This window comes from Amblyomma mixtum, chromosome 1 (assembly GCF_055824585.1).
Source record: "Amblyomma mixtum isolate Tamu chromosome 1, ASM5582458v1, whole genome shotgun sequence".
Classification (NCBI taxonomy): Eukaryota; Metazoa; Arthropoda; class Arachnida; order Ixodida; family Ixodidae; genus Amblyomma; species Amblyomma mixtum.
Window position 1 is genome coordinate 274,543,370 of NC_143012.1, and position 25,331 is coordinate 274,568,700.

Genomic DNA, 25,331 nt, shown 5'->3' on the forward strand with positions numbered 1-25,331 from the left:
CACTAAACCTTCGTTGAAATAAGGAAAGATAGCTTTTGCCGCGAACGATTAAAAAGCAGGGATTTGACTAAAAGACCAAGTTTTCTACCTAGTTTGCATATCTTAGCCAGTATTTGTAGTAGTTCTTGCGTTTCCACCTTATATTTATTCATCTTATAGCAACCTTATAGTACCTTATATTTACCACCTTACACACCTCATTTTCCACCTTACAGCAATTTCCACCTTATATTTGTCTAAAACTCCTCATTCTTGATGTGGTAGCACAAAAGCATAAGGTTGAACAAAAAAGTACTATGTTTGTGCTAGTTTGATCGACATTCGTTCCAAAATGACAACGGTACCCCCCTGCTTCTTAAAAGCTTCAGAGTCGATTCTGAAAACTACATTAAGGAGCAATGCGGGCGCATTCTGATGGAAGGTCAAAGACGGCATCGCAACTCGAAAGAATTGTCTCTTCGCTCCCAATAGCATTGTCTTGGGAGAACTCTGCCTTTTACCGTCCTGAGTGGCAGAGAAAGGCGTTCATCATGGAGCGACGCGTCTCCGCACTTTTCTCCTAACAATTTCTCCGCCTGCACCTTTCGGAGCTCGGGGAAGAAGGAATGACGGTTGAGACAAACTACGAGGTTGCCAGGGCTCAAAAACAAAGATCATCCCGTCAGTGCCAAATCGTGCGGATCTGGCTCCACTTTTCATCTTCGAGGTCGAGACAGACACACCCGTTGTCTTAGGCTAGCCCCCCTTCTTTTCAAAGCACACCGGCAGTGGTGCTCTCGTGTCTTATCTGGCGCCGTGTAGTCTGGAGTAGAAGTTGAAATAATAGAAAAACATCAACAATAAAATGAATACTACAAGAAGAAGGGCAGGGACGACTCGACGATTTCATACATCGCCAATGCGTCGCCTGGTTTCCAGGAAACAGTCACAGCGGCGGCGGCAGCAGTGGAAGCGAAGACGATGATAAATGCGTTTTCGCCCGGGCTGTGTGCGAGCGCGCGCCGAGGAAGAAGGGGAGCAGCGACGGCAGGAGAGAGGAGCAGTATGAATTATTCAGGCGAAACTGTAGCATGATGTTTCGCATTATTTCGCCCGCTCTTCCGTTGGCCGCCGTGCGTGTGCGCCAAAGAGGCTATATACGCTCGCCTCGTCGTCGCACCTTCCACCCCCCCCCCCCCCCCCCCCCCACCCCTGCTCCCCTTCGGCTGCGCTTCCCTGCTGAGCTGGCTGCTTCGAAAGGCGCCGCAGCGAACAAAGCGAGCCCCGGGTGACAAAGGGAAGCCGGTATCGGGATGGACACGAGCAAAGTGAGGTGCAAAGACAAAAGGAGCAAACGTTTTTTCCTCACTCCTCGCCTTCTGTTTCCCTCTCCCCATTACGCCTCTCTCTGCTTTGTGCTCCCCCTCTTAGCCGCGAAGGAGAGCGAGTGAGTGTAAGCGGCGGCTTTAATTTAACTCGCCCGGCGCTCATGAGAACCACACAGGGGTCCGGACGCGGATGTGGAGGTTTAGAGGATCCATTTCGTGGATTTGCCGAGAAAAAAAAAGAAAAGAAAGAAAGACGAAAGTGTTGCGTAAAAAATAATCTCCCAACGGAAGCTGATATGACTTGACAGATGATAGAGCACCAAGTGGGCTAGATCATGAGGCAAACATCACTATGTGGCGTTTTATAACATCGGGCTCAAGAGAAGCGCATTCGCCGTAAACTAGGGTGAGTGCATGGGCAAATAGTGGTATAAAAACGTGATTACAGGAGCCAAGTAAAAACTCTTAAATGAATGGAAACACACTCAACGTAGGTGCATATTCAAAGTGGCGGTCACGGTGAGGAAGGCTTCAATTTTCTGCGTCTTATTTTGAGAATAGTACTCACTGACTGCTCGAATATGCGTTTCACACAAGCAGTGATGAAAACTCGCAAAGCGTTGCCATTAGACCGATAAAAATGCAACAAAAAAAGCTAAAAGAAAGCTACATTGTTTTTCATATCTTTTAGAGCAGGTAATTACCAAACGAAAAGACGTCAAACTTCACCCGAAAAGAAAAGAATAAACACGTTAGCACTGAGACAAAATATAAGGGGATAACGCTCAAAGAAAGGCACCAGAAGCAAAGGAAAGAGTTCAGCTCGAGGAACATTTGTTACCCGTGCCGAGGTCTCGAAGGTTTCCGCCCCCGGAATTCAGCATTCGGGGCAAAGGGGGAAAAGGAATTAGAAGAAACCGGAGTGATTTATGAAAAGTCGAAGCGCACCGCGAAATTGTGCCCATGGGGAACAAGATCAGACGTGAAGTAATTGCGAGCAGTTATACTATGTGGCTTTCCCTTTGCAGTAGTCGCCAAATGTGGCTTTTAGACAGCTTTGTTGCGGTTTAAAATTGATGACACTTTAAACGGAAACCGGCTCCGCTGTTTACGACGGCGACCTTGCATGTACCTTATAGGGCGCACTATTCTTAATCAGTTCAGCATTGGGTCGTTTGTCGTAAACTCATGTTCGGTATTGGATGGGTGTATGTATGGATGGACAGACGGACGGACGGACGGACGGACGGACGGATGGATATATGTGGATTGAGCCCGTTTGTGCAATCGCTGTGGTTTACGGCAGAAAAACAAGTTTGAGCTAGTTGTGAAGAAAAGTGTTTTTACTTTTTAGTGATGTGCGATGTTAATACCATTTGAGTTAGTACGTATAGAATGAGCGAAATGCGAAGTGATCAACAAGGCAATTTTGTTAGACTCGCCTACCGCGTAAAGTTGCCTGGTACAAATACGGCGCCAAAAAGAGGGCTGTTTCGGCAGACTTCAGATGACTCGGCAAATGCGGAGCAGTTTTTGGCTCGAGTGTATAGTTATTTAGAACCTGCCCTCTAACAAATACCACAAATGGCATAAATGACGCATATTAGAGGCTCAACAGGTTGTCGTCAAATTTACAAAACGCAATCATATTCGGCGCATTTGTGGTAGATGCTTAGTTTGTTAAGCGCGCAAATTGGAGCGCCACGTACGCTCCAAGCGATTCCAAGTGCCACGATCTTTGCAGAGATGATCAAGAGTGTCCGCAGAACTGTTCGCAGAGAGAAAGGGGGGGGAGGCGGACCGCAAGGGAGGGGGCACCCGACGGCCGGGGAGGGGGGTACTTGATGGCCGGGGAGGGGGTACCCGTTGGCCGGGGAAGAGGTACCCGATGGCCCAGGAGGGGGTACCCGATGGCCGGGGAGGGGGTACCCGATGGCCAGGGAGGGGGTACCCGTTGGCCGGGGAAGAGGTACCCGATGGCCCAGGAGGGGGTACCCGATGGCCGAGGAGGGGGTACCCGATGGCCGGGGAGGGGCTACTCGATGGCCGAGGAGGGGGTACTCGATGGCCGAGGAGGGGGTACCCGATGGCCGGGGAGGGGGTACTCGATGGCCGAGGATGGGGTACTCGATGGCCGAGGAGGGGGTACCCGATGGCCGGGGAGGGGGTACTCGATGGCCGAGGAGGGGGTACTCGATGGTTGGGGAGGGGTACCCGATGGCCGGGGAGGGGGTACCCGATGGCCGAGGAGGGGGTACTCGATGGTTGGGGAAGGGGTACCCGATGGCCGGGGAGGGGGTACCCGATGGCCGGGGAGGGGGGTACTCGATGGCCAAGGAGGGGTACCCGATGGCCGAGGAGGGGGTACTCGATGGTTGGGGAAGGGGTACCCGATGGCCGGGGAGGGGGTACCCGATGGCCGGGGAGGGGGGTACTCGATGGCCAAGGAGGGGGTACCCGATGGCCGGGGAGGGGGGACCCGATGGTCGGGGAGGAGGTACCCGATGGCCGGAAAGGGAGTACTCGATGGCCGGGGAAGGTGTACCCGATGGCCGGGGAGGGGGTACCGGATGGTCGGGGAGGGAGTACTCGATGGCCGGGGAAGGGGTACCCGATGGCCGGGGAGGAGAGAGGTGGTAGGTTAGCACCAAAAAGGCAATATTCATGGTCTTAACTGCGCACGTAAAAGAAAAAATTAGAAACAGCAAATTAGTGCTAGGCTTGCAGAGCATACATTGAATTTTATTAATGAACAAATAATTAAACTTAATAAGCGAAATGCGAAAAGTACTATTCCTTCGTGAAAAACAATGGTCAGTCACGCTGCGCGCGGGTTCTCGACTCACGTGAACTGGTGACCAGCACACAACACAATATGTTCACCAGCATGTAACTGCTGTCCGTCAGTCTTCCTCGAATAGCAGCTGCGGACGTCTCGGGTTTTTCTGGGCAAATTGCCCGATGACACGGTTGAGGTCATCCTTGTGCTTCATTACACGCTCTCTTTTCACGAAGGAGCGCCGACCTTCCGACGCGCAAAAAGGAACGAGAGGAGAGGTAAAGACGCGAACACACTGAATTTCAAATTTTCATTACAGATAACTTGGCTTCTACAAAGCGTATGCAAAAAATTATTGCTGGACAATATTCGTGAACTGGCGTGCTTTAACATCCGAGGCATACCGCAACCTTATTAGAATCCCTTTCAGAGCCCCTTTAAAGCAATACTCACGATCCACAAATCCACCAAACTTGCTGGATTTTTGTTAATTACACTGAAAGCTGTTGAGCCTGTAATGTGGGACCTTCTGAAAATCTATGATGCTTTTAGTGCACCTATTTTAAATAACTGTCCACTGCAGCAAGAAAAAAACCTGTCGGCATTCATCGCCAATAATATTTAACCTAAACGCTTCAGAAGCAGATCTCTTTTTGCTGCAATAGTTTTTCCAGAAACTTGACGCAAGTAGGAATGTTCAAGAAAAATATTGTTTTATGTGATCGATTTCTTGCTCACTACATTCGTGTCAGCATCAAGAGCTACTAACAACGTATACGATTGAAAAGTAAATACATTTATTTTTTTTAATGAGCTATGCCTTCTTTTTCCATCAAGGCCAGGAAATCTGGACAAACGCTTCTAGTTCGCATGGCTGCCACTACGTGCCATGTGGCGTTGTCGGTACATCCTATTAATTTTCTATGGCCGTCGGAAATGATTTACGCGAGAAAAAATTGGCCATAATGTTCGCTACTTGGTGATGTCCAGGGCATGCATAAGGGGGAAGGCTGTAGCCCAGTGTGGGGCCCACTCTCAAGCACAGTGTAAGTAGCTTCATACGGCAGCCTCCATGCTTACGAGGAAGCTATTTCTTTCTTGCCCGTTCAAAGCGTGCCGTGCGTGGTCATCACTTCGCTATCCCAATGCAAGGTGTTCCAAAGAGAACGAACCAACGTGCTCTCGGTGCCTGCATCGTCGCGACACACAGATATTGAAACGGTGGCGGCGTGTGTCTGTTTGCTCTGTATGTCCTGCTCGTTCTCGTCTGGCACACAACCGATCGATACTTTTCGATTTCAAGGGTGCCTCAGGAAAGGCGCCTAGCGTTATTCCCTTCGCCATGCCTTAACTCTTTGCTTTGACTATGAAGAACCAAGCACCGATGTAAACTACAGCGACCTTAAAGAGTCCGCCAAGAAAGATAAATAAATAACGAAAACATTAATTTGTAAATAATATGCATCGAGACCTGAAAGGTTCTGCTTCTCTTAGTTCTATTTCCAGCATGGTGAAAGATTCAGCGTGCGCGTGAGCGGCACTCCCGATGAAGTGTTTAGAAATACTGGCTTGTAACAGCACGTAACCTTGCACTTCAAACGCTGGGCTTACTCGAGCCAGCCTGAAGGGCAGTACCTTGAAATGCCCGTGAAGGAATTTGGTGTCGCTGTCAATTTCTGCCAAGAAGCAGCGGTATTAAAAAAGCTGCATATCGAACAAATGGGGGATCAATCAATCGGAAAGTGCTGTAGTGCCACGCTCCAGAGCTTTTTATGCGGCAGCATTGAGACTGTCGTCATGAAGCTTCCTGCTTCTCTGGAACTCATTCCCAGATTGGTCAATTCCCTGATGACGTAATCAGGGCCACATGAGCCCAAGTGACCAATCGAAGTACAACGCCAAATTTGAAATTCCCCACAAAATTTGTGACTGATCGAGAGAGGTCACGGGACCTTGTGACGTCATCTCAATCTGCCTTCTGTGGAAGATGGTAAACTGCCCACAGGATTGTGAGCAAAGTGCACACCACTGCCAATTTCACTGCCCTTGCCGCCTGCCCACATGGCGCTGCACATGGACCATACGGGAGCTTGGAAAGAGCAGCTTTGGTATCGTAAGCCCCACCAGTGGCTGCGTTTGAAACAGTCACCTGCCGGAGCAGTGGGGCATCGCTTAACCGCTGCATCACTGCACCAGTAGAGGTATACGGGCTCCCCGCTATCTATAAACGCTCTTGAGAGAGTCGTTACGTCATTAACGTCGCATGACCCCCAGTGGACCAATCATAGAGCACCGCTAAAGTTGAAAATGTGAGGACCGCCAAAATTTTTATGTTGGTCAACCTCCGAAAACTCCTAAGGACCCCGAAAAATTTCAGCCGCCGCGGTGGCTCAGCGGTTAAGGCAATCGTCTATCGAGCCGGAGTTCGAACCCCACCGCGGCGGCCGCGTTTCGATGGAGGCGGAACGCAAAAGGCGCCCGTGTGCTATGCGATGTCAGTGCACGTTAAAGATCACCAGGCGGTTGAAATCATTCAGGAGACCTCCACTACGGCACCTCTTTGTTTCGTTCTTCTTTCACTCCCACCTTCCTCACGTCCCTTACGGCGCGCTTCAGGTTTCCGCCGAGATATGTGAGGCAGATAATGCGCCATTTCCTTTCCTAAAAAAAAAAACAGTTTATCAATTTACCCCGCAAAATTTGCAAGTAGGCCCACCCTAGAAAGTGGATTAAGGGTTATTAGTGGTCTAGATTGGAATAATCCCATATGAAAAACAAATGGAAGGTACTCGAACAGTCTAGAAGGTGACGCCTTTATTCGGTAACAAGTTAGGGTAACAGAGGACGAACACGAGAGAGGCAGTCTCTCGTGGCAGTGGAGTTTTGGCAGAAAAAGTGCACTAACAACAGCAGACAATCACCTGAATTCTATCGCATTTTCTTCTTTAAGAAGGTGGTCACGAAGGCCCCCAAGTTTTTTTAATGCAGTAGCATCAGGAGGGCCATGAAGGTGAATACTGTCCGGCTGCGTCGGCGTCTGTGTGAAGACTCCACCTGTCATGTGGTGTTTAGGGAGATTTACCTCTCTCCAACCACCACCTCTCAACCATGCTCTCCCCCCGTCCTCTTGTTGGGGAGAAGAGAGCGACGCCGGACGAAGAATGACTCCGCTGTGTTCGGTGTTGACAACGTTTTAGACTCTGATGATTACAAGGAAAGGAAGTGCGCATAACTGGCTCCCTGGGTCACTGGACGCCTGAATGGCGCTTTCGAGGTACGTAGGGTGGTGAAGATGTGGGCTGCATGCGTTGGCGCTGACAAAGTTGTGCCAGACACGTACGCGGCGCTGCCGCAATAGGCCGCAGCGTTCATTGGGTGAGCAAACTCTTGCGATCAGCCATTAACAGCCACCTGCCAGGGTAGCAGGGTGAGCGCGCTGTCTACAAGTGTCCGGACCGCCATGAATGTTACAAACCCGAAGCCGCGTATAGTTTCCCGATACGCCATAGCTATCGCTGTCTAACCAGGTTCAAGAGTAGTTAAACCGCAGCTAATTTTAGATCGCTGCGAGTCCTCATGCCACTACCGGCGCAGTGACGCAGCGGTTAAGCGATGCGCCACTGCACTGGAAGGTGGCTGTTTCGATACAGACGCCGGTGGGGCTTGGAAGACCCAGGTTGCTCTTCCCGAGACCCGCAGCATCGACATAGAACACGCCCTCGCGCCCGCCGTAGTGCCTTTTCATAGCTTCGGCTCGTGCTTGTCGTCTTGACTGGTGAAGATCGGGGTGCATATTCCTGGGTAGTGGAGCTGCCTTGAATTGTCCTCTCCATGAGGCTGGGATGTCGGTTTTGGTGTCTAGCTGTCGGGGGCAGTTGATGTTTAAATCACTGAGGACTTGTCGGCCAGTACGAGTAGTGGAGAGCCGTACCACCTGCGCCGTGAGGTGTGCCTTTATCATCTCGTCTATCGTGTTGTGCACGCCCAGTCGTAAGAGCCGGTCCGTCGATGTCGCAAGAGGAAGGCCCAGGGCCTTCTTGTAGGCTGTCCTGATTATGACGTCGAGGTTTTTGATGTCACGCTTCTTGAGGCGGAGGTAGGGCGCTGCGTAGACGACGTGGCTTACGACGAAAGCCTGCACCAGAAGCAGAGTGTCTTCTCGCATCCCTGATTTCCACGTCGTAATCCTGGTGATCATCCTGGTGACTTGCTCGCTCATGAGCCGTAGTTTCTGGAGGGTGAGGAGGTTGTTGCCGTTGTTATTTATGTACAGACTCAGTATCTTGAGGGTCTGAATGCAAATTCTGCGGGGAGAAGGCGGACCTGTACCATATGGTATGGGCCTGCCAACGAAATCAGGCAGTCACTGTTTATAACCAGCCAACGCAGGAGGGGTGAAAGGCAGCTCTGACCAGCTCGGACGAAACGAGTCAAAAGCAACTCATCGAAAGAGCCCGGACAGCAGCCTACGCCAATGGGGTTCCGGACTGAGAGCTCCAACCGCCGCTACAACCTCCTGAACTATTTCATTAAAATATCTTCACCCCCACAAAGAAATGCGAGAAGAGCTTTCGCAAGCCTCATTTTTGCATTTTTGGAGACCCTGCCTGAAGAAGTTCATGTGCAAAAATTAGGCTTGCGGAAGCTATTCCTTCTCGCATTGCTCGGGAAGAGCAACCTGGGTCTCACAAGGTTCTCGAACCAGAATTGGAATAGATATGGGGAGCGAAAGAAGAACGCTATCGCAATTCTTTCGCATCAATCGAACTGATCACCCCTAAAGTTTTTAACGAGGTAATATTTAGGCTGTCGTCATGCAATTTCCGGTTTCTCCTTAACATGATTAACTGACTGGTCACCAGAGGTCACTTGAACTTGCGACGTCATTGCAACTTGCCCTGATCCATTCTGATTGGTCAAAAGAAGTCACGTGACTTTGTGACATCATCACAATTAGCCCACCATGGTAGCTGGATCTCCAAAATTGCCCACTCACTCCAAAATTCCAAAGGACAACCGAAATTTTCGAAGCAGGCTCACCCCACCAAAAGATCAGGCGGATTAGTGGGTGATTAAGGTGCATTAGTATAATCGCACATGATAATTTAATGAAAAATACTGGAATGTTTATAAGCTGACGACTAATAAGTTAGAAAACATTGACGCACCGGCGGCTCCCACACGGGAACCTTGTCCACCGTGAAGCGGCAACTACATGAAGTGGGCATGGTTATATACAGATACGAACTGCCTGCTTTTGCCGAGATTTAAAAGTTTGAATTATTGGCGCAAGAGAGGGTTAAATGCAGATTGATAAGAGAGGTCATTGGCTTACGTGTTCGCGCACCTTAATGTCACGCGAACCTTGCTGCCGAAGCGCCAATGTTTTAAACTTTATTTATAGTATTTGGTCTCGGCGTATAGTTGTTCGTCTCGTCACGACTTCAGCCCGCCTTCAGGCATCAGGCAGCATGTCTTCGAGCCGACAAGACCAAAGAAGTTTATCATTTTCGTTCGTACGACAGGGGCATTATCATTGCGGAAGAATCACGCTACTCGCCTTTGATCTCGATGCTTCCAGCCTTGACTTGTAGCAAAACTCAAGCAGGGCGACCACCATCGCTAGCACGAGGCCTCCGATGAGGATATAGAAGCAGCCTGCGACGTTGCTTAGGGTCAACTCGTTCTGCGTTGACTCCTAAGAGGAGGGGAGGGGGGGGGAGAGAGAGAGAGAATAGCAGCAGGATAAGGCCGCCTGTCAACCAATCGCGTACTTGCGATAGCACGCACTACAAACACTGCACTGGCTAAACTGTTCAGCAAAGTCAGCTCTGGGAAAAAGAAGAAGCCATTGTGTTTTGTGGATCAGCTTAATCAATGGACCCAAAATAGATCACTTTACAGCTCTCATTTATGGTTAGTAGAATAAAAAGACACACGATAGGGAGAGTTGGTGCTTGATAATGGCTGCCGTACGGAGCAAGGTCCGAACACGCCAGGGGAATCGTATGAGCACAGCACTGAGTTACAGCTCATGGTTTGCTGCGAGACTTCGACATTTAAATGAAAATCCACCGAGAAAAAATATTAAAAAAAACAAGAAGAAAAGACAGGGAAGAGCAGAAAGAAAAAGAACAAAAAATTACAATAAAACAAAGCCGACAGAAAAAAGGCAAGTAAGGGCCTGGGAGCCCCTATGCAAAATGGAGGCAAGTGAAGGATTCATAATCTTTCGGATAAGTGCAGTCTATTTCTTTGTTAATCGCGAAAACTTATGGGGCACTGGTGCGTGTATCCTTGTGCGGGGCTATCGAATGAGCGTCAATAATTTCTAAAACTAAAGAAATAAAAACTGATCGACTTGAATCAGACTCAACCGAAATAATTAAAATTGCCGTTGCATTACACTGGTGCGTATGTTGAACCCGTCGCAGAATTTGCTCAGCTCGCTCAGAATCCTTTCAGCGCGACATACAATACACAACCATTTCTTTTTTGAGCAGCTCATCAGACACCGTGCTCTGGTCTGCACTGACAACAGCATGGCCGTGCGGCGAACCAACACTTAGCATTTAAGTGTCGCTATGGTGGAGCAATGGCAGGCAGAATCTGCAAGGCTAACGCCACCAGTAGCTTGCAACCACCTCAACCTTCTCAACCTCAACCTCACAGCTGGCCTTAAGGCCAAGAGAGAAACGTGAAATCAGTTCACCTAAACGTGCTCAGGCATAGACACTGTGCCTACATGAGTAAAACAAACGATGATCGATTTGCGTAGTTATGCCGAATGCGAATTATGTGCGCTAGAAGTTGGGTTTTCACTTCTGCTCCGTTGTTTGAGATGCAGTGTTCACGGATGGCAGTTGTTCGAATAGCGATAATGAGTTAGTGTTCATATATGCGTAATTGGTCATTCTCTACATTCATAGATCCCTGGGAGTTTTCCTACCACTCCTCACGCAGTGGTGCAGCTGTCAAGCGATGCGCCACTGTTCTTCTATGGCAGGTGCTACCATCAGGTGACTTGGGTTGCGATCGAGGTTGAGCAATGTCTCAATTATTTAAGCTGTCGCCTGACACGACGGTCAACCTGCCCACACATATATATACATATATATATATGAGAGAAGCCAACAGCCACAGAAACCAAGGAGCACAGGGGATTTTTTTAAATTTATTTTCTTGTGGTGTTGATCAAGTAAGAATATTACTGAATATGTTGTCGCTTAATGCTAATTGATTAGAAAAGCAGAAGAAAAAACAACCACATGCCGCCGGTGGGATCCGTACCCACACCTCCGAATTAATATATATATATATATATATATATATATATATATATATATATATATATATATATATATATATATATATATAAGATAAAGTCGCCAGAAATTGAAAAACATAACAAGATTTAATTCACGTCGTGAATTAAATCTTGTTATGTTTTTCAATTTCTGGTGACTTTATCTTATATTAATCAATCAGCTGCCAAGAAATAATTTTTGATATATATATATATATATATATATATATATATAGATAGATAGAAAGACAGACAGACAGTGGCTAAATGAGGAAATGGCCACTTTATTTGCTAGCCGACTAAAATAGGAGTGCAGTGCCCTCGCAACCAAGCCCTTGTTTCCTACTTCCAAAAGGGGAGGGGGGCGCTCACCTTGCTGTCGCCCGTCTTGCACTCGCTCCGGTCGTACCACCATTTGTTCTCTAGGCGCGCCAGGTCTCCGTTCTCTTTGAAGGTCAGCACGGCCAGGTTTAGTCGGTCCCTGTGGAAGCGGTGAAAGAAACGACGCCGGCCTCACCACCATGCTGCGCTGAGGAGTCAACTCTCGCAAGGAGGCCCCCGTTCCCACGCTTCTTTTTGAGCTCGTGGCGTTAGCAGTTCAGCACAGCGGAGCGAGCAGACGAACAGCATCAACCGTCATAGAGTTTCTGAATATCACCTAGAGGGAAATCTGGTGCCATCGCCTATGCAAGTTTCTTTAAAGGCACTTCATCCACCTTGGGAATGCCAGGAAAACAGCGTGTCGTGCTTGTCCTGGCCCTAAAACATCACTACGACAGCAGAGATACGAATTTTCGCAAAACATACATGGCAAGGAAGCGTTGTTTTATAATCAGTATGTCCTGTAATAAAAATATGCCTGTTGCACATTGCAATAAATGAGGAAAAAAGCCCATAGGCGTAAACGATCACCGAATTTGCCCATGGCGAAAGGGGGCTTTCTTTTCATGCCGCCAAATACAGCGAACCATGGAAAATAATTTTTTGTGTTTAACAGACGCACTTTACCGAGCGAATATTGGTTCAAAAAAATTTTAGCGCTTAAAATACTGCGTTTCAGATGACTTCGTTTTCGCATTGCGAAAAACAGTAACGTTTCATTAATGTAGTCTGCTATTGCGGGTTCGCGCCCTATGTCCATGCATAGGCTAAGGTTCGTGCCTTGAGAAACTTGCAAGCGCCCTCGCTTTTCTATAAGAAACTAGTCCGCATGCACAAAGTGCCGGCTCTGATTATGTCCTGGCGCTGCGCTTACAGATTTTGCCAAGAAAAACATGAATTACGAAGCGGAAACCTGTCCCAGCACAAGTAAGTGACGGCCGTGTTCATGCTGACAAGTGCAACATGAGGGTATTTGTGTGAATTAATTGCTAAAGTGGCATCCGTTCCTGCATTCAATGCGCGGCCGCCGCCTGCCGTCGAAATGAACCAAACGCAATCCTCGGCGAGTACGGTTAACATAAGCTGCGCTTGTAGAAGTACTTTGCGCATTTAAAAGATAGGTATCTCCGAGACTCCCACGAGAATTGTGCAAAGTGTTCACGGCAGAGGACTGCTTAGTTCTCAGTTCATGAAAAACTTAGCTCCTTTCTTTCCTCTTTAAATGCACCGGTAGTACAGGTTTTCCCTGAGCAAACCCAGCTCGCTGTGTAAATGGCTCCCAGCGAGGGGACAAACGGACTTTAGGCTTAGCAGGCACCAGACACTGGGCTCAGCTCACTTCGAGCCAAGCGCCCTCGGATGCTTCGGACCTCAAATGAACGGCGTTCTGCGCTAAACAACCACAAAACGCACAAAACATCAGCGAAAACTGCAATGATGAAAACGAAACTGAACAACAACAACAAAAAATTCAATCCGTGGCAGACAACAAGCCACCAAATGTCAATCCGAAGAGCTGTTTTCCCGGCATGCCTCGGGCGTCCATGGCGGATTAAGTGCAGAGCCGTCAGCTTTCCCTCTAGTAAATAATGAGGAAATCTATGAGAACCGTATATGCGGCATAATAACTGAACGCAAGCCAGCCATGTTGTCTCGAATCAAGGACTGCACTTGGCAATTCCAGATCTTCGTGCAGTACTTGCTATGAAATAATTCACTGGAATAAAAGTGCATTCGCCAAGGAAAAACTTGCTGGCGATTTGGCATTGCTAACAGTGATATTTCGTGCGAAAGCAGGTTTTTGCAGGCTGGCACCCTCGATACGCATCTGCAAGCACAATTGAAAGCGCGTTTCCTTTCCTTTCGTGACTTGCGTACAGATGGAAATTGATAAAGACCACGGCCTGAAATGCAGAGCGCGAGGGTGTGTTGCCGTTTAATACGAGGCGTGATCGGCTGCGCCGGTAGCGTAGTACTTTCGTGCAGTGGCCAGCGAAGCTGATCTGTTCGCGCCGACACGGGTTCGAAACCCAGTCGCGGCAATATTTATTCTATTTCTCCAGGTTGGCCAAGGTCACCCTCATTCAAACTCCCATTTATTTCCAGTAATTTCCCGCGTCACCTGACAACTTCAGTGGCTCCACCACACCACCGGCATTTACCAGGTTAGTAGGCCGATAGCGATTTCGGAAGAAAAATGATGTTTCAAACCACTGAAGCTTTGGTATCCATACGGGTCCCTTATTTCCACTGCACAAGCCCTACCCCCCCCCCCCCCCCCCCTCCTTCATCGCTGCAAACAAGGAACCCGCATGGTTCCCGAAAACACCCGCCTTCATTGCAAACAATTGGGACCCGCATGGTTCCCGAAAACAAATCTTTTGAAACATTGCTTTTATTTGTTATCTTTAATTCGAATAGATTACTATGCCTTCCCTCTCGCTACACATGATTGAAAGGACTGAGATTTCTGCCGCCCGAAACAGGCGCACGCACCTGAGCGTTGATCCCAGAGGCGTGGCGACGCCGTATCCCTTAGCGTCCAGGTTCCCGCCCACCTTCATGGTGTCGCAGGGTTGGCGCTCGTTGATGTAGTCATTCTTTGTGGACTCCATGAGGAAGGCGTACTTGCCCTTGGACTCGCGTACGCGCCGGATGCCTTCCTCGTAAGAAGAAGTGAACACTCGGCTGTTTGAGTTCATGAACTCCCACATGCGTGCGTATACGGCGATCTTCGATCGCTGCGCGAGAGCAGGAGAGGAAAGAAAAGAAGCATATTTAGCACGACAGACATGGGACACATCACTGTGCCAAAATCAACGGGCTTATGACAACTGAATTCAAGATTAGGTAAGCTTGTCTTGGATGCTCACATTTGAACGCGGGGCCAAAGATAAATGTGTGCTGACAAGCAGCTTGGTAAAATTCTGCACTGTATTTATGAAGGGCGTTTGACAAATAGAGAGTCTTCCGCCAAATTGGCTGCCACATGAGAGTAATAGTTCACCAATTTGAAGCCAACGTAGTTTATGCGTTAAGTCGTATAGCCCTGTTGTGCCACGCGGTTACCACAGGTAGTCAGGAAGTTAGAGGGCGAGGTCTGCTAGCGAGACCAATTTGAGTGATCGTGAGTCCATTCGGTGCCTTCTTGCAGCAGACTGATGAGTGCGAACTTCACAGTCGACTGTACTGAGACTGTTGACTTCCTGCGCTCTCACGACATCCGCACGGTCAACACTCCCACTGTGACGACTGCTGTAGAAATGCTGTTCACCTCCACCCTTACACACAGACTGAAGTGAAGCAACATTACACTAAGTGAATTAGTAAATTAAACGTGTATTGCGAAAAGGGAAAGGGATACGGTGAGCATACACATCGCACATATGGGAAAAAACTAAATGCCGAAGGGGCAATTCAATCGCGAATACGAAACGCAAGCTTAATTGCTGAAGTACGAATCGGCCTCATTATCGTTTTCGAAGGGTGGTCATCCGAGTCTGGAAGGGATGATTAACCAGGAAAATGTGTAACCACGCCAAAGCGAAAGCCACTTTGTTCCGCTTTTCGTATTTCATCTGTCCCCGACAGTGAACTAGCGAATGCTTTCATGCTTGCCTTTGCCCCTCGGAGATGGAAGGCTGCGTGTCTCACGCTCACCACCCGATTATTTGAAGCACTCAGTTTCCCTATATGAGGCAGAGTCGAGTTGTGAATTTGGCGTCGCAGTTAAAACGATGAGGCAGAGTCTCGAGCAAGTTGCCACATCTTAACACCGGGCAAAAAATTGACAACCGTGTGCGTATTCAGCTTGTTGCCGTGTATTTTGAGATATCACACATGGAATGCACGTGGCGTCACGGGCACCTTGTTAGAACGCGAAGCTTAGCTTCCAAAGTACAAAGAGAGACTTTAATGAATACAGGAGAGGTCTGCCTGTTGGTTAGCCTAGCATGCTACTCCATTCCATAGTGCAGGTCGAAGCAGATGGTGGATTAGATAAATCCAGCAGGTTTCCGCTGTGATTTTGGTCTTCAACATGGCTACCGCTATGTGTTTGGTGCAACCAAGGCATTTTTGACCTTTAAGTTAGACGCATGTGTGGCGCTTTTCAGCCATTTTAGATGGGCTCGTTAATGCAGGGAGGACAACAGAAGATAGCGCGGAGCAGTTGAGGGCATAGCAGAACTGAATCCAACTCTCGCATACGATGGCAGAGGCGATAGTCAGGCAGCTGCGCTGGCGCAAGTGCGCTTCATAGTTAGCCTATGTCCTTCTGGCTAGCATAGACGACTAGGCTGTCTTCTGGTTTTATCGGAATGGTAAGCCCGGTCAGCGCAACTACGTAAGAAAATCTCCTGCGCCTCCTGGATCACACGGGTGCTGGTAGTTGATACGCAAGGAAAACAAATAAAACGTTTCATGTGCGAAGCAAATGGTATCAAATAGAGGAAGTGCCCAGTAGATAATCTTCTTTGCAGAGAGCCTCTCTATATCGTTTCATCCGAAGGGAAACGTCTGTACTCTTCTGGAGCAAGAAAAAAAGGAAATAAACAGTCGCAGGAGTATAGGATTGGCCATTGGCTTTAGCGCTTATATTTTGGCTTCGTCGTAATCAGCAAAAATGCTAAGAAAGAAAAACAGAGAAGTAAGTGACTTCCACGGCCGTCCCCTTCCTTAGGGGGATCCCATTGAAGGGCTGACCGCTGATACGGCGAAAACGCCTTTTGCTTCCCGCGGGACTCTGTCGGTCAGCGATCAGAAGAGGCACCCTAGGGGTTCGCACTAAACCGGTGACAAAGCGGGGCCGTTCGGTCTTCAATGGAATCAAACGGAACCAGGAAGCGCTGCGAGGTTTGTCTCACCATGGGCAGATGCGCCTCTATACCCCCTGCTATCAGGACATGCTGCTTTATGTCATATGATCCCGCAGTTTATCCACGGGAACAAAGAGGTATGCTTTGTGAGGAGCTGAGATAAGACAGATAGGAGGTCGTATTGCTTGACCGAAATATTTTTAGGTTTATTTTCTTAAAACTCCCAAAGTCCTTGAGCACCGGTCTTACCCGTATCTAGACAAGGGGCTTAAGCGGCTACGGGAAATTTCTGATGCCACTTCTACATAAACCGACGTTTCTTCTTGACAGGAAAAGTTCTTTAGTAAAAGCTCTATATTTTTTTCCACGACGGGCAGAAAAAAATTAAAAGAGAACCGTTCTTCAGCACATTAAGATAACAAACTTGCTAGGACTGAAGCTTGGACCATTTAGTAGGACAAAAAAGAAATGGCGCAGAAAGTGACACAAATACACGTGTGAGTCATTTCGTCGCATGTGCCCGTTTTTGTGCTGCTTCTATAAATGGCAAGACAAGAATCAGACGATTTCTTTGCAATTCGCTCCTGTTGACTTTTCACTCAAGACTTTTAACCACACTGAATGAGAAAGAAATGCCTCAGCCTGCTGAAAACTCCGGCTGTAGAGATCCATCTGCGAAAAACGAGAGAACAAAGATCACTCTTTTGAAGTGCTAACAAGCCTGGCCTCTTCAGCAGATAATATTTTGTGTTTCTGCTTTTGAAGTGCTAACAAGCCTGGCCTCTTCAGCAGATAATATTTTGTGTTTCGTGCTCGCGTTGCAGTTGTCCTGTTCGCCATTCTTTGACCTTGATATTTGTACAATTGGACAGGCTGGAAATAGCGCCAACTGCAGCTTTAATTGCCGGCTTGCGAGCACATCCAGTCAGGGGCTTGTTTATTGCCCATTTTTTTTTTTTAGTCTGGTGGTGTTTGAACCATATTTGAGAACCTTTTCTTAAATAAAATAACTCTGTGAGCGGATGATGCCTGAGAGCTTGCCGGCTGTGATAGCCAAGAGTTAACAACCATGGATTTGAACGAGCCTATTGGCAACTATGCACAGTTACTGTACGTATGTGTGCAACCGTCGCCTCAGGACATTGGACCCTGGACTGCGCCTCCGTCTTCCGTGTGATGTAGCACGTAGTGAAGCAACATTACTGTGTCGTCTATGGCTCGGTGTTGCCTTCACGAATAAGTATGCTTTCCGGATCGCGATGGCCGACAGCCCTTCTTGTGTGAACTGCGCCTGTGAAGAGACAATCACTCATCTCTTGTCTGAGTGCCCTGCCTTTGTGGCCGAAAGACATAAGCTGCGCTGTGCTCTGGACCGCGTGGACCCTCGCCCTTTCACAGAGGCCAAGATCCTCGGTCCGTGGCCCCAAACAGTCAACTGCCATCAAGGCTTACAAGGCGCTCTTTTGTTTTTTAAGAGAGACTGCCTTGATTGACAGACTGTGATTATTTCCCGTTCCTTCTGTCTTTCCTCTTTAATTCCTCTTATTCCCTTCCCCTGTGCAGGGCAGCCAACCGGAATCCTTTCTGGTTAACATCCCTGCCTTTACCTCTCTCTGTATATATCTATCTACTGTACGTATGAGAAGTTGGGACATTACACATGCTTAAGTCACTTGCAAACGTTGGCAAAGTTTCCAAAAGCAATATCATTGGGACCATTTTTGAAACTGTAAATGCAGTTGAAAAGCGCGGAGAAAAACCTACCCTCTTTTATATAGCCTGCACATGAAGAGGATATAATAACATTGCTGAGGTCACTTGAGATGACTTACGTGCTGTGAATGCGAAAGAATGCACGTGGCATCCGGCTGCCACGATGGCGTACTACTATAAGCCAGCGGCCAGCGAAGCTGACCTGTTCTCGCCGCCCGAATGGAAGTTGATGAAGACGATGATACCAAAACCCAGCAAGATAGGCTTGCACTTTAGCGCGTGGTGTGCTGTGCTACGGTGCTGCCTAGGTTTGAAAGCCGCTTCGGGATAGATTTTATTTTTCTTTCTTTCCTGATAATTTAGGCACTGTCGATGACGCTGTGTGGTCACGTGGGTTTTTGGACCGTCTGGCGTGGACAACGACAACGCTGGATTTTCCGCCTCATGAGCCATGTATTGCTTTCCCATTGAAAGAATACTTTTCAGTCAAATACTTGATTACCATTTGAGGCTTTATAAATGTTTAGCAAATAACTGCGCACATAAAAGTAAACTGCACAATAAAGACATTGCAAACTAACGCTAGAAAGTAGGTATGCAGCCAAACATGCGCAAAGCGAAGGAAGCAAAGGCCTCATTTGAAAACCGGAGGGATAAGGCGCACTGCTCACCCTGAAGAATTCTTGCGTGGAGGAGTACCACAGCGTTCCATATTCGACCTCCGTCTGCTTCGCGAGGTCGTCGGCAGAGTTGATGGGCGTGACCATCCGCTCGACAGTCAGGAAGGCGGCCAGGTTGGCCGTGTACGAAGAGATGATGATGAGCGTGAAGAACCACCACACGCTGCCCACCATGCGGCCCGACACGGACCTGCGACGCCAGCGCGGCACGCGTGCAGGAACACTGGGTGCGCGTCACGTGACCTTGTGCGCCTTGCACTTAAGACCTTCATGCAGCGACATCACATGGGTGGAGGGGCACTACACTGGGACAGGAAAGAAAAGCGCCTTAGTACTTTCGCTTTGCACGGATGCCGTAAAGATGCTAATTGTCCTTTACTGTGACATCTCTTCTGGGGAGTTTTTGTGGGGCCGACAAAGTTGCCGTCGGTGCGTACATCGCAATGGGAAACCTTCGCGTTCAATCTCAGCAGAATCTAACACGTTCATTTCACCTTCGCATCGCAATGAGCTCGCATTCAGCTCATGTTCACATCCTGTTAACACGTCATTCTTTCGCTCTATGGGACACATGCAGACCTCGGGGAGGGCGATCCCTTCGGGTAGAGTTGGAGGAGCGAAGGGACCTTATCGCTGTCACTTCACCGTTCCGGAGGAAGGTGGTTCTATATATCTTCTTCTTCAGAGTAAAGACGTTGCTTTTGAGGCTTGCTGCAAGGAACTCGACGGATTGCTACATAACTAACGCGACCCGGTGCTTTCAGAGGGAGGAGATATTGCGCGCCTGCATATCACATCATGAAACGAAAGAACATGTGACCTACAAGACCGTCAGCGCCGACTCTGTACTCCCTTAACCAGCTCTTCGGAGTTAATCGTGCAGAAATGCACACCACAGGGATGTTCTATGATTAACTAGTCAAGTCTAAAGGCTCGAAAAACGTCAAATTGGCTTTAAAAGTGCACTAAGGATGAGATTACATCAGACACATGAGATTGTGCTTCCAAGGCGAGGACAACAACCTACGCAGTGAAAGTGCTTTTCCGTGCATCGAGCTGAGGGAGAGCAGGCCCTCGCGGACTTCGCTTTCTATCTCGCTAAATTCAAAGTTTTTATTTCCTTCATTTCCGGACCACGGCAGGCTTTCCTATGAGCGCTATTCTATGAAGGTAGACAGCCGCGCAGTCGATTTAAGCTGGAAGAGTGCCTAATTGCTTAAGAAGCTAAGACATTTATTCTGTGCGGATAATAAATCAGAGGACAGGAATTCACGTTAAAAGAGGGAGCATAAATAAACTTCTTATTATCAAATTTCGACTCGATGATAATTCTGGCGCATACGCACTCAACTGCGTCTGTTTTTTTTTTCATCTTCTTTTATTTTCTTTTATTCTTGCGTAGCCTTCATTCGGTGCATTGACGTACAGTGACTTCGGCTGCCGGATTATTTTGATAACACGCGCAGGCACTTACAAGGAGAACGCGCTATAAGCCTGAACCCAGCGAATGTGAGGTGTCGTGAGGCTCTCACTTTAAGCCCTGATTTGGTCCATAATCCGAGAGATTTCGCTCGCTAGTGTTCCTTATTTCTAACGATGGTCAGTTCTTGTAACGCCTGTACCTTATTAATCTCTAGCCGCAAGCACCGAAGCAGAAAAGAAAATCAAAAGAAATAAATAAAATAAAAGAGCTACACCAAAGAGATGAATAAGGAAAGGACGGGGAGTGACAAGAAAAGGGATTAAAGTTAACTGCGCCACTAGCCGTAGCTTTCCTCGCGAATTGGCTGCAAGTAAGCTGGACAGGTCCTCCAGGGAAATCCAATTACGAACACATGACCAAACTTTTCCACCCGAACATATCCGTTTAGGGCCGGGAATTCGAAATGCAGTCTACGTCTGGACAGCCACAGGGTTGGGGACATTGGTACACGTAGCTACGAGCGAAAGATCCGCGTGCGGGTTAAGTTTTTGGCCTTCTTTCTTGGTGTCAGAGTACATCTGCGGTAGAGTAGCGCTGCCTGTCTGCAGACAGGCAGCGCTAGGGATATCTACCCACGCCCCCACCTACCTCGTCTAGTTCTGCGCACTACTTCTGGCGCCGAGCTTCGCTCCAGTGCCTTTATTATTACATTAGGATTTCCTTACTATTGCATTACAAGTGTCGTCCCAGTGCCGGCTATTGCGTACTCCCAGTAACAACGTCGTTCCAGCTCAGTTCTTGTCTCTTTCGAGGTGAGGCTCCTCAACGAGTGTCTTCTTCACACTCTGGCTCTGCAACACTGCGGCTTCAACATCTAATTGAGAATAACGTAGACTTTTTTTTTTGCTTACTGCGAGCGGAAAAAGAAGGTGAACAGTACGAGAGAAAACTAAGATGGTTGCACTCATCGAAAGAACTGGAAGTCGTACGAAATAGGTAGAAAAATGGCGCCATCATCTCTAATAGTGCTCAGTGTGTCAGTGAGAGCATGACACCCTGGTAAATTACAGCCATTTTCTTTCTAGATGACCTGTTTCCGTAACACGGGGAGGCAGGCATACAGGGAGCGGAGGTTGTGGGGTGGCGGCGGCTAGGAACCAGGAAAGGGGGGGGGGGGGGGGGGGAGGATCGCCTGCAGCAGTCTGGTAAGGGCGACGAGGAGCAGTCTTCCGCAGCCCTTTTCACGAATTACAAATGACGTAAACATGTGCGACGTCGGCGCTGGTGCCGGATGAGTATTTACAACCGGCATGTTCCGTCCGCCGCTGATGCGAGTGCATGCATCTTTTAGCGGAGCCACGCGTCGAGAGAGATTTGTAATGGAGCACACACGGCAAGCATGCACCACGCTTCGAGGCCTAATGGAAAAGTGTGCGCCCAGGAGAGGCGGCCTCCTAGATTCCTTCGCGCGCAGTTATTTTTTTCATGGCTCGATTTCTTCGCTGCCGTTGCGCTCGATGTCTCTTTGCCTTGCTATGTGAAAAGGGGTGGGTGGGTAGCAAGATTTCTCAGGCTGGGAACTTGAAACAGACATATAGCGGAATGTCTGCAACAATTTTTAGTCGGCTGCAGAGCGGAGAGGACGCGGGATGTGTTTTTGCCGCGAAGGACCATTAACCCGTATACCTTTATACTCTGTAGGGCTGTGGAGGCTACAGTCATACTGTTATAGTGGATAAATCACGGAATTTCTTTTTGTCACGTAAGAATCGTTAATGAGTGCGGCCAGTCAACGTAGTCAGGGATATAAAATACACTTCATTGGTGACGTTCCCACTGGTGGAGAACCTTGCGAATGTGACTCTTGGATGAGAGAAGTTAGCTTCGGATTCCCTAGTGCTGCCTCTTTTAGCGAGTGTAAGAAGGGTCTCATTAGGCGCTACACTCGAGCAGACATTTTGGCAGGAAACGGTCGCTTTCACGTCTCTTTGGCTTTAAAGTAAGGAGTTCGTTAGTGACTGCGACATTGCAACTAGCGTGGAAAGCACAAGGACAGAGACAAAAGGAACCGACGGGACAGCACGCTAGTCTGTCTCTGTCCTTGTGCTTTCCACGCTAGTTGCAATGTCACAGTCACTAACGAATTCACACCAACTAGCCCAACTGTCTTCCATGATCATAAAGTAAGGAGACACTCAGTGAGGTATGTTTGTAAGCTAAAGCCAGCAAGGCCATGCAACGCTAGGCAGCTTCCCGGCTTCTTAAGCGGTCGTATTCGCTGCAGATGCGCTGAATTTTAGTATTGTCGCGAATGAAGACGTGTGGTCGATTGTTTTGACACAGAAGCAGCTTCATATCAAGCCCATTCGTTTTCATTTCCGAAAGCGCGAAAAGTTTGTTCCAAAGGAAATCGCAGTTGGTTCGATATTTAGGGCTCCTTATACTGAGCTCCAGTTTAAGAGAGGCTGCTCGGGAGGAGCAACCTGGATCGCAATCCAATCGATGACAGCACCTGCCATAAAAGTGCAGCGCGCATTGCCTGGCCTCTGCACTACTAGCGGCACCAGGAATGGTAGGAAGACTCTCAGGGATATATAACATAAAGCGAATGACCGATTCCACATATATCGACATTAGCCCACTATCGGAACAACTGCCATCCGCGAACATCGGATCTGGAAACCGGAACTGAAGGGAAAACCGAACTGCTAGCGCAACCAATTCGCATTTGGACTAACTGCCCAAATCGGAGTCATTTTTTTTTTACTTTGTTTTGCTGTGTCGTGTGCTGCTGCATGAATTAGGGAAAAAAAAGCCCGCAGTCGCAGACGCATGTGGGTGCCAGGGAACGGCAACAGCCTGTGAATGCCCATAACTTTTCTTCGCTTCTGTCCGCCTGCTTTGTGCCCTAAACTTATATAATTTGCGTCACTAATTTTCCTCTCTCATTTTTTTTTTATTTTCGGCCCACTTACAAGATCTCTCTTTATTTTTCATCACAGATTACTGTTTCTGTATCTAATGCGCTCCTCATCTTTGTCTTCTCAATTTCTTGGTCCAATATTGGCCAGTCAACCGCATCTTTCCTTGCTTTAGCCTCTCTCCTGTTTGGTTTCAACCTCGCTAGTCCTTTGTTTCAAAAGATGGATGACACGGGGCAGGACACATGAGGTGAGCGCAGGTGCAGGGACAGGTGACAATGGAAAGGAGAGGACGCCGCGGTCAGCATGGCTCGCGTCGCCGCGGTGCAGTCTCTCATCGACCCTGGACGGCAGTCTGCGGCGGGAATGGGGAGACCTGCCCCAGAAGCGAGCACACATTGTCGGCGCCTCCTTCTCCCTCTTGGCACCAAGTTTCCCCAAACTGGCCTCCCGCCTCTCCCAACGTCTTCGATTCCCGCATGGCGGGCGCGCCCGCCCACCACATTCATGCCTTATCGCATTCCTCGCGCTTGTCAACCGGCTGGACCGCTGACAGCTGCCTTGGGCCGGCCAGTTGTCTGGCGCCGAACGACTCGGCGCCGTAGGAAATAGCCACCCAACTCCTCTCAATCGCAGGCGTTAAGATCGCCAGTCCGCGCCAACAGCGGCAGTTGGAGCCCTACCGACTCCGCTCGCATTCCCCTTCCCATCAACTGCCTTGAAAGCAGACTTGAAGATGAACATCAGAACTTTGACATCTGAGTGAAGCATATAGCGAGCAGGATCTCTTCGAGACGCCTTTCTGGACGTATTTTCGCCGTAGCGGAGATAACAGTCGCAAGCTTATTTCCCGCACAGCTGAGACGTACCAGCTCCATGCCGCGTGCATGCCTGCCTATCTCTGCTTTGGTGGCTGTGATGTGCTCTCTCTGCGAACCAGACTTCTGCCAACGTCGATCATTTTCGGGGAAAGTTATCTTTGCTTGCTGTCGTAGTTGCAATTCCTTTCATTTTATAGCTAGCGTTGCCTAGCAGAAACAGAAATAGTTCGAGTTCAGGCTGACAACGGCACACGTTTTATTGTTGCAGTGATGCCACGGGGAAACATCTCTCAGTGCCACCTGGTGGAAACAATAATAGCTACCCATGGTAACGAGAACGATGCCAGACGTCTGGCATCAAAGCCTTGAAATGACAGTGCAAAGTAGGGTTAGTGTGCATGCTCGCATTACTTGGGCGTGGTTGTGTGAGGGCTCCTCTACACAAGTAACTTTTGAAGTCTTCTGAAATCAAGTACGCTGTGCTGTATTCCATAGTTCAGCGCCGTTGAAGGAAGAAAAACTGTATACCGTGCATTTGAAATTGCATACGTGCTGTAAAGGGCCTAAGAGAAAAAAAGAGGCTATAAGGAACTCGACTCAGTTGTGCGCACTCTGTCATTCTATTTCAGTTAATTTTGTTCGTGCGGTCATGTGGTCGATACGAATGATATGATTAATGCTTCACTTATCCTCCTTTATATGCAGTGCCATATGAATGCAGCGCAATAACGTGCGCATGTTGCCTTTGCTGAATTCCGCGCCGTAATGGCTTATACACGTCTTGGGGGACGCTTAAATGCATGATAATAATACGAGCTTTGTTATAGAATTTGTTAGAAAGCTTCCTTTTGCTGAAAGGTCTCAGAAAAGCATCAAACGGCGCCGAGGGCACCGAAGGCCACACTCTCGGAGTGTTACGTGTTATTGTTTGACGACTCTATATTGCCTGTTTCTTTTTGTCCAGCGGTTTGGCGAGCATTAAAGTTAGTTCTACAGTATCTACCGTGATCCTCGTGCTACACTCATTACGTACATGTTGCAGCTTTCAACTTCATTTGGCGTATCTTTTGAGGTAGGATCCTTCCTGTATACCTCTCATCAGCCTTTGAAATTCTACAGGCCCGTGTACTGTGCGATGTCAGTGCACGTTAAAGAACCCCAGGTGGTCGAAATTTCGGGAGCC

At 48.5% G+C, this 25,331-nt stretch overlaps 1 protein-coding gene across 2 annotated transcripts in view; it reads right to left on the minus strand.

Annotated features, from left to right (window-relative positions):
* The window catches only part of LOC149371750 (glutamate receptor 1-like), a 230,972-nt gene that overhangs the window by 7,262 nt on the left and 198,379 nt on the right, over positions 1-25,331 (minus strand). For both annotated transcript variants that reach the window (XM_089566035.1, XM_089566036.1), the window contains exons 12-15: positions 18,975-19,173; positions 14,270-14,514; positions 11,765-11,873; positions 9,647-9,784 (exon numbers count right to left, since the gene is read on the minus strand). In XM_089566035.1, coding sequence (XP_089422161.1) covers positions 9,647-9,784; positions 11,765-11,873; positions 14,270-14,514; positions 18,975-19,173 — 691 coding nt within the window. The remainder of the gene's footprint in view (positions 1-9,646; positions 9,785-11,764; positions 11,874-14,269; positions 14,515-18,974; positions 19,174-25,331) is intronic.